The sequence below is a fragment of the Mus musculus genome, chromosome X (genome assembly GCF_000001635.26).
Source record: "Mus musculus strain C57BL/6J chromosome X, GRCm38.p6 C57BL/6J".
Classification (NCBI taxonomy): domain Eukaryota; kingdom Metazoa; phylum Chordata; class Mammalia; order Rodentia; family Muridae; genus Mus; species Mus musculus.
In genome coordinates, this window is record NC_000086.7 from 8,326,887 (window position 1) to 8,336,830 (window position 9,944).

The 9,944-nt window shown below is 42.9% G+C and overlaps 1 protein-coding gene across 1 annotated transcript; it reads left to right on the top strand.

Moving 5' to 3' along the window:
• The first annotated feature begins 537 nt into the window (after positions 1–537).
• Ssxb10 (synovial sarcoma, X member B10) lies at positions 538–9,349 on the top strand. Its single transcript, NM_199064.1, has 8 exons — positions 538–661; positions 3,095–3,221; positions 3,677–3,791; positions 4,088–4,177; positions 4,653–4,702; positions 5,314–5,389; positions 8,651–8,767; positions 9,172–9,349. Exons 2-7 carry the CDS (start codon positions 3,153–3,155, stop codon positions 8,761–8,763), a joined length of 513 nt encoding a protein of 170 aa, NP_951019.1. The 5' UTR covers positions 538–661; positions 3,095–3,152; the 3' UTR covers positions 8,764–8,767; positions 9,172–9,349.
• Positions 9,350–9,944: the final 595 nt, after the last annotated feature.

Here is a 9,944-nt window from a genome sequence, read left to right on the forward strand (position 1 = left end):
AAGCATTAAGGGGCCAGAGGAGGCACATACTATTTGAGTAGAGAAGCCTCCCTAACAGAAGCACTTGGGAACCATTTAAAGAGCACCATAAATTCTAATCACATGCAGACTGTTTTGCTGTTATTCATAAGAATATTAGTAGAAAACAAAGCTCTTGGGTCTTTGGAGAAAGAGCACATATAGGAATAGTTTCAATTCTAATGCTTTCCTTTAATAAATAATTGAAATGTTATGGGTTTATTGTAAAGAGATCCCAGGTTAGAATGAGTAAGGAAGACAGAAGAAAAAAATTTGAAGTGGTTAGCCATTTTTTTTTAGAGAAACAACTGCCTAGTAGAGGGTTGTCTAGATATAAGTGAAAGCTCAGGTATCCAGAGAAATGCACGTTTCAACAGTCAAACAGATCGAGAAGTAAGCAATGCCAGGGGGTGGGGATCATCATACATTAGTGGGGATATTTAGTACATCCCTTTGGTGATATACTTCCTGCCTGGAGTCCTGAGCTCCAACATTCTGTTCTTACCTCACTTCCCCCCTCAGTTCCCTGAGGAATTCAAAGGGTTTGGCTGCCCTGGTTGCTGAGTCTCTAGCAACAGTTGAATCAAGGTGCATATTTGGGTCTCTTCTTGGATAAACACTCCTTTGTCCCTTCCTGTCTGAGGTAGGTTCTTCCTTGGGGATATCCCAGAAAACTAAACCTTAACAGATAGAAAAGTTAGCCTGTATAGACCAACCTGTGCCTTTCTTGTGTCTCCAGCATTCCCCAGCCCTTAGAACTGTTCTTTGAGCTAAACCGTCACTGGGCAATTACTTAAGAAACCTAGAAATTATAACCCTTTTATGTCTGACAGACTGTATGTCACTCTTTGTGAGGGAAGTAGTATACCTCTTAGCTTCACAAACTTTGAAACTTCCTATTTGCCTTGAGATTTCCTCCATCCTCAGTGACACCAAATGATCTCTGTCTGAGGGGCTAATTTCAAACTTCCTCTTGGATGAAGACGCAGTCTTCAAGGTCCCAGAGACACCTCAATGTCTACTCACTAAAAGGTTTCTGAGGGATTTAGTTTGAGGATCCTTGGTTAGTGTATCTTGAGATGTGCCAAGGTCTTTGACCTTCTGTGACAGTTGGTCCTGTAGATGTAGAGATTCTAGTGCTTTATCTAAGCTACCCTAGTAACAGCCCACCAGGTCATACTCTACTTAACATGTACACCCCCTTTCAGCACAGCATAGCCATATAGCCATTTCCTAGGTCCCTGGAAACCATCAGTTGGGACAGGGGGACTGTTAAATCTGTGGCAATCCTCTCACCAAGTATATATTGGACACACCACAAAAAATCTACACATGATGCAATGCACTGTACCACAAAATGGTGTTCTAAATTCCTTAAAAGGCAGGTACAGGAGAAGTGTTTGGGTTCATGGTTTCTCTGTTAACCTTAGCAACCAAGCCACATTCTGTCTCCAGGGGAAAAACTTAAGAGTAGGTAATGAAGTAGACACATGTATTTAATTTTCAGCATGCGTCCAGAACTGTCTTTTATTATAAATTTTATAGTGTCTATTACTTTTAATCTATTTATTTACTCATTTATTAACTCTAAGTATCCCCCAAATTGCAGTCCCCCTCCCTTCTCTCTTCCAATTCTGCCCCCACCTCCCTTCTTCCCCCATCCACTCCTCCTCTGTTCCTCTTCAGAAAAGGGCAGCCCTCCCATGGATATCAACCAGTCGTAGCATATCAAGTTGCAGTAAGACTAGGTCATCCTCGGTTAAGGCTAGAGGTAACCCAGGAGGAAAGAGTCCCAAGGCAGGTAACAGAATCACAGACAGCCCCTGCTCCTGCTGTTAGGAGTCCTACATGAAGCCCAAGCTGAACTGTTATATGCGTAGAGGGATTAACTCAATTCCATGCACGCTCCCTGGATGGCGGTTTAGTCTCCATGAGCCCCTATGGACCAAAGGTCTTTGATTCTTAAGTTTTCTACTAGTGTCCTTGAACCTTCTGGCTCCTACAGCCCTTCCTCCCCCTCTTCTCAGGATTCACTAATCTCTGCCTAATGTTTGGCTGTGGGTCTGTGCATCTTTTTCCATCAGGTGCTGGGTGAAGCCTCTCTGTGCCTATTAAATTTGTAATAAAATAAAAAGTCAAAGCATTTGTTTACTCATGAAGGGAAAATTCTAGAAATGTTAAGCAATCACCCAGAGCTGGAAGAGACTTCAGGAAAGGATCATGGGAGGCATCATATAGGAAAAGTATGATGGTTCAAGTCACAACTGTGTCTGCTTATCAAATATGGCTAATTCATCATATTTCTCTGATTTTCCCTATTCATTTCAAGATGAGTGAAACTTTATGACTTTTCTCTTGTACTATTTTTTTTTTGTAAAACTAGGGAATTAATGCAAGGGCCACTCATATGTTACATAAGAATCCTACTACTAAGCTACAACTTAAACCCTGATTGAGTCTTTGATACAGGATTTAATTATATATTACCCAGACTGGCCTAGACCTCACTTTATAGTTGACTCAGACAGGCATTGAACATATGACCCTTCTACCTCAGCCTCCCAACTACCCTGTGTTACAGGCATAAGAAGGGAACTCTGGCTTCTCTTCATCCCTTACAAACTCACCATAGGTAGCTACAAACTAGTCACTAAAGGGTCTCGTAAAACACTAGCAGCTATTTTCCCCTCTGTTTGTATTTGGTGCTTGGTGTACCTTCTTCTTCTGAATTCCTCACCACCCATATTCTAGTGACAACTGCTGCATTCTTCTATGAAGTCAGTTTTCACTGTCCTCGCCTGAGTGAGAACATGTGCATGCCCAATTTAATAACTTTCTGTTTCCTTTAATCTCAATGAACACTTCAGGGCAATTAATCAGGACAGACACTTGATCCACTCTCAAAGGCTAAGAATACCTTCATACATGTTTATGCACGTTCATAGAATCTAATTGATTCCTAACCACCAACTCTCCCATAGACCTAATCAAGGATAGATGATCTCGGGGTGAAGAGGAATACAAAAAATGTCAGCTACCAACTCTTACTGTGTATGTGCAACCCCTTCCTTCACAGAACATTTGGTTTTGTGCTTGAAGAAGACAAGATTGTGTCTTTTCAAAATCACACTGACATGGAAACAGTGAGTTCCTGTGAAAAGATCCCCATGGAAGTGCTTTATGAACCAAAGAATATCTGCAAGGTGAGGGGGCCAGGTAGTGGGGTGGACAGAAGCAGCTGAGTGACCAAGGGCCACTGTAGAATGAGTTATCAGAAGGTGGAAATCAGAGGCACTTGGGACAAGGACTACAGACTCCACTGGACCGCCATAAGTCTCAGGTTTTCTCTCCATGTACAAATGCTCCATGAGTCCTTCTACAGCCTCCATGAGGACTTCAGATTAGTGACGTAGTACTACATTCATTTGGTGACTCTCAGTCCCTTGTAAGTGGGGGAGGAGAACACATGAGCAGCATTGAGAATTTCTAGTGGCTGTGGAAAAGGCTGTCTCTCCCTTAGCCCTCTTATTTCCCAGGACTGATTGTCTTGATTCTCTGGTGGACCACTAAGGTCCTCCACCACAAAGGGCATTCTGGGATGAATGGCACACACATCCAGCAGAGCAGTGACCAGAGCTTTCATTTCCTTCTTTTCTAGGCCTTCCAGGATATTTCTACATACTTCTCTGATGAAGAGTGGGGAAAGCTGACTGAATGGCAGAAAAGTGCCTACGTGTACATGAAAAGAAACTACATCAGAATGACCGACCTAGGTAAGATGAAATCTGGGTTCAGACCAGTCTAGGGGCTTCCAGTTTGTTTACTCTGCAGCAATATCTCAACCTGTAGCAGGGCCCTCTCCCATGATACCTTTCTTTCCTGAGAAATGTCAAGGTGCTTGTCGAGCCTGTTGTTCTTTTCCATCCTGTGCAGAGCTGACAGCATAGATCACAGGTAATAGGGCTCAGGCCTCTTGTGGGCCTTAATATCTGGGCTGTAGTCCAGCTCCTAGAAGCATTTCCCCTCGTTGTGCTGCCTGTTAAAAAACAAGCACTCTGCTTCCTCTTAGGGGTCACCGTGAACCAACCAGTTTTCATGCGCGGCAAGGAGCAGGACAAGCAATCCCTGGTTGAAGGCATTGAAGATCATGACAGTGAAGGTGAGTGATCAGGGAGGGGCTGTGGAAGTGCACCTTCTCAGTCAAGATGCATGCTAAGGTGATAGGCAGCTCTTTTCTTGTTCAGATCAGGGTTGTGTGGAACAGAGCTCACTCTGAGGATTATGTAGAAGATCCTGTCATGCACAATTCTAAACCATTATTGTGTACATTATACTGGATAATAAGTAAATGGCCAATGTGTAACACCTTCAAAGAGAGTCAGAATGTCCTGTGTCCTACCAGGTTGTGAGGGGATGAGGCAGTGATGAGGCTTAGCTGACACTTCCTATCCAATCAGAAGGAGACTTCTAAAAGGGCACCTGTCATTGGTCAGATGAAAGAGAGCCAGGCTCCACTAGCTCCTCCTCCATGAATGGGCCCACTCTCCACTCTATCCTTCCCTAAATCAGCAAGAGTCTGAGCCTTTGGAATATTTACTAACAAACAAAATCTTCTGATTTGTCACTATCTGTAGATGAATGCTTTGAAGGATCTTTTGGTGTGACACCGAGAAAAAGAATGAAGGCAAGTATCAACTCTCTCTTTAGGAGTGCACAATGTTTGTCCCTCAGTTCATGTCCACATTGGGTTTTTAAAAAAACCTATTCATTATTATATGGAAGTACACTGTAACTGCCTTCAGACACCCTAGAAGAGGGCCTCAGATCTCATTACAGATGGTTGTGAGCCACCATGTGGTTGCTGGGATTTGAACTCAGGACCTTCAGAAGAGCAGCCAGTGCTCTTTACCACTGAGCCATCTTTCCAGCCATCTCTTTTTCCCCCCTTTTTCCTTTCCACATTGTTGAGGACACAGTTTTCTTCTTGGTGGTGGATAAGTGTATAAATATATATTTGATACTTAAAATGTAAATTTTAGTGTGTAGTTTCACATGCTGTTTCAAATGCCAATTCTAACTGTATCTTTCATAGAGTTATATAGAGTTAGTCCATATAGGTATAGTCATTGAATCTTTAAGGGTCTGGTTAATATTGGTGTGTGATGTTTTTATTTATTTGCCAGGACCCATCCTAAATATTATCCAGCAAATTAGAACACCCTATATCAAGTAGCAGAAACACTCCCTATAGATTACTATTTGCCAAAATGCCTTTTCTCTGATTCTCTTTTATAGCTGACATCAGTGACAATAAGTATTCATAATGTAGAAGGAAGCCTTGCCTCTGGAGAGAATGATTCCAACTTGGCAGGTTGGCTGCAATCTAATTCCTATTTTTTAACATAAGTTATTGTTTGTCAATGTGGTATTAACTTAATTCTTTGAGGGTTTTATATAATTTATTTTAATCATATTCACACATACCCCACCCATTCACCCAATGAATATAAAAGTCTTTCCTAGCTCTTTTTCACCCAACATCCATACCTTTTTTATTTTTATTTTTTTTTAAATAAAAAAACCCCTAAGGCCAATTTGTGATATCTTCATACTGTGGGATGTAGAACCATCCACTAGAGTATGGTTGACATACCAGGGGCCATACTCTTAAAATGGACTCTTCCTCCCACAAAAACCACCTACTGTTAAGGGCACCTGAGATCCCACTCAGTCCATGCCAGAGTGCTGGCAGGCTTGATCTTGTGCAGGTCTCATGGGGCAAAGACACCTACTGTGTGTTCATGAGTCTAATAATCATGTCATGTCCCTCAAACACTACATTGCTCTGGTGTGAATGTCTTCTGCCTCTTCAAATCTCTCGATCCCCCTCTTCTGTTATTGAACTTGAGCTTGGGAGTAGAGTGTATGACATGTTTGATATTTTGTGGGTAATCCATAGACACTTACTTTGTGTAGTCTAACCAGATGGGAGTTTCTGTATTAGCCACCAATCACTGTACAAAACAACTTCTCTGAAGCTGTCTGAGAGCTCCTTTCCCTATGGGTAGAGAGATATGAGTTTATAAAACAGTTTATAATACATTCATTTAGCAAAATCATAGTAACGGGTTTCCCAGGGGTCCTGTATAACTACAGGTTCTTGGTCAGAGTTACAGTACAGGACCTGAGTTTCTCCAATTAGAGCATTTTAGTACTTAGAGAACTGATAATGAGGATTGCCTCAACTGTGCTAGATTATTGACCCAAAGAGCAGGTCCACTAGCTTGCTAACCTGTAGCCAAACCCACTGAAGAGTAGTCGAGTCTTCTTTAGTTTCTGAAGCCCAGGTGATGCTCCTGTCAGTATTCTCTAGCAAATCTTGCACATTCTTTCATCCTGACACTCACTTTCCACATAGGGATCTCCAGCTGGCCTATTCTCTGTGAAGGGCCCGTGCTCTGTTCTGGCTACAAATGACAGGGCTTTCATGGTAGACCCCTTCCACTGTGATCAAGTTCAGGGCATATCTATACCTGAGAACTTTCTGCCCCACAGCCCCAAGCCATAGGAACCCCAGAGGACCCTGACTGTGGAATGGGGGTTTCCACAGCTGCAGGGTTCAGTGTAGTGTAGAGAGAATTCTGGGAGCTGAGGTTAGTGACCAGTGAGGCCGCAGCTAAGGACTGACTGTATGAAGGGAGAAATCCTGATAGTGCAAATGTAGGTGCTTACTATTATCTGACACTCCAGTTCCAGTGTATCTGACCCAGTATTTCCTCCACAGGTATACCCACATACATCTTCCACATACACAGAGACATACACAGAAATACAAATGTAAATATACAATAAAAGTCTATACATTCATTTTCTGACTTCTTTTAGTTGTACATATACTCTCTCATGCATGACTCAGGAAGGTGAATGAAAGGTAGCTGAGGATTAGTGACTAATGGCACATCTTGGCATATCAACAGAAAGGGTGTAGGCACCACCTTGCCCAGTTCCACCTGAAGTGCTCCCACCAGCATCACATGTGATATCAACTCAGGCACGAGGTTCTTTAACTGTCTCCTTTCTTTCTAACCCACCCCCTGCTGCATTCACCTGCACACGCCACCACAGGGCATTCATCTCTACAGATGACCATGGTGCATTCACCTGGACATGCCACCATGGTGCACTCATCTGCACACACCACCACGGTGCATTTATGGGCACTCACTACCATTGTGCATTCACCTGCCCGTGCCACCACGGTGCATGCAGTGCTGTCTCCTTCATTCTGTTCATGCTTTACTTACTGTGCACGCAGTGCACCACCAGCTTCTGTGTGCAGCCACGTAGTTCATATTCCAGGTTCTCCCAGAGCCTGTGGCTTCCTCCAGCGCTTTTCTTCACCTAATCTTTGTTCCTTACTCTTAATTATATCTCTTCTGCTTGTGCAAATGACAGTGTGATAACAATATAAAGGCAAACATTGTAGTTCTGGAAACTAGGTTTAGTTCAGACATTTCTTTGCCATTCAAACACCCGTGTTCTTTTTTTATTTAGTTACAAAAAGTGAAATACTTTGTCAAGCGTAATTAATACGTTATGAAAAATCCTTTAAAAACACCTGCAAAAGATCAAGCCCTTTAACATTCTGCCATGGAAGGAGGGGCTCACCAGCTTCTGCCCCTCTCAGAGGATATGATGGCAGTTGCCAGGTGCTAGGGGAAAAGGCCAGTGAGGCCCAATGCACACATAAGTAAGTGAAACTCAACTCACTGGGTCTCACCAATACCAACCAAAAGGCAATAAAAGGGAATCTAGGGGTAGGGAGGAAGGGCATCAGTGTGACTCAAGTGAGCAATTAAGTTCACACATGATCAAAATACATTATATATGCATATAAAATATAATAACGAAGTGGAACAACATATATAACTAATATATGCTAATAGAAACTTTAGAAAAATACATGAGAAGACACTTAACCTCTAAGACAATACAAACATACTACTGACTACCTGAATAAGTGCTTCAGTGTTTAAAAACGCTGAAGAAGGTAGCACGGGAGGAATAACCCAACATGTGTTCCAGGAACAGCAGGCTCAGAGACACCAGCACACCCAAGAGAAAGCCCATGCTTTGGGGACAGACAACAGGGTGGCATTGGATGAGAAAAAAGCACAGGGGAAACAATACTCTGGTTTCCCTAGATTGTTCGAGGTGTTTGGCCTTTCTGGGTGAGGCACTCCCCCCAGCACTAGTTCAGATGTTACAATGGGCCTCTATAATCATAATTTGACTTGTCCTTCTGAAAGCCTTGTGACACTGGACAAGTTTTCTACATGCTCTGAAGCTAACCATGAAATCCATACAATATAAGTGAATGGTCACTGGACCCTCCTCCTAATGGAGGATAAAATAGGAAATTTATATCAGGGGGTTGGGATGCTGATGGGGACAAGAGAGTACACTCTATGGTATAACCCAAACTGGCCTTTGGTCTGTATTGCTGTATTGCTGACATCTCAATTTCTGTGAGCCAGCAGTAAAGGCCCAGAGGCTCATGGGAGGGCCAAGGCCTGTTCTTTTCTGACGAGAAAAGGCCTAGCACTCATGCACTAACCTCTCCACATTTTAGAACCTGGTGGCATTCAGGTCAATGTTTGGAGCCACCGGCTGCGAGAGAGGAAGTATCGAGTGATATATTCAGAGATTAGTGATCCTGAAGAGGAAGAAGATGATGATTACTGAACTGGTAAGTGGTCCTCTGACACATCTCACAACACCCAGAACACACACGTTTCCCATACGGTATTAGACCCTACCCAATCATCCACTTCTAGTCCTTTGGGGTGCAAGACTGAACCAGATGTCATAAGTCATGCTTCCTTTACTGCAGTGCTGGGTAGTTTGGAGATCTTCACTAGCCAGGATGCTATGGGCTTCTAAATCCCAGGTTATCACTCAAAGTGTAGGCCATTACTTCCTCTGGTGAGGCAGGCCCATGCTCTAGAAGAGGGTGTGCTTGTGGGGCAGAGCTTTGAAGATGGGCAGAAGGAGAGCATGCAGGCTGTGGAGGACAGGTGGAAACAGAGCGCTGAGTAGGTGGTGGCAACTCAGTAGCATTTCTCTCCCTTCTCTTTCTTGTCTCAACCACAGACAGTCGAAATAAGCCCACGGTGGAAGAAGGAGGGAGTGGCGATTCAACATCACAGCTACAGCTTTGAAAGACTAAATATTAGCAGTATAGATACATACATTTATTTATATATTTATTTATTATATACACTTATACCTATATTTATTTATTTATAAAAGTCTACTGGAATTCTGAGTTAAGCATGTGTCATGTGTTTGTTCTCTTAGCAATTTTGTAGGATGTGCCAAACACTGTTAGGAGTCTTTTTCCGTCGTGCCAAACATTTCCTATTATTATTGTCACTGTGTTGAGCCCCACTAGAACTGCTCTTTCTGTGCCAGGCACTCTTTAAACAAAGATCTTTGTGTATGGCAAGCATCTGGTCAGCACTGTGGGTAGTACATGCTAAGAACTCTGTTAGTATTGTCTTACTGTGTGACAGACACTCTGGCAGATGTTTCAAGCAGGCTAAATGGCTCAGTGATAAAGGATCCTGCTGTCAGACTTGAGTTCAATCTTAAAGAACTACATGGTGGACACAGAGAACTGGCTCCCTCCAGCATCCTTTGCTATTCACAAGTGAATGCATTTGTTCGTGCACACACATACACACATATCCATGCATACAAGCACAAAATAACTCAAAAAACAATTGGAAATATAATAAGCCTATCAGCATTCCATTTAGCAAGGCATATACTTAATGCATATTGCTGGTTTTGTGCCCTGTACTCCTATGAGGAATTGTGTGTCAGCTATCATTGCACTGAAGCACACTGCCCTCTCCTTCCCT

Excerpts from the sequence above, each read along its gene's own strand:
- Ssxb10 (NM_199064.1), top strand. The coding sequence starts at position 3,153 with ATGGAAACAGTGAGTTCCTGTGAAAAGATCCCCATGGAAGTGCTTTAT. Across the intron at positions 3,222-3,676 it reads AACCAAAGAATATCTGCAAG|GCCTTCCAGGATATTTCTAC; the intron begins GTGAGGGGGCCA and ends CTTCTTTTCTAG. Across the intron at positions 4,703-5,313 it reads CACCGAGAAAAAGAATGAAG|CTGACATCAGTGACAATAAG; the intron begins GCAAGTATCAAC and ends TCTCTTTTATAG.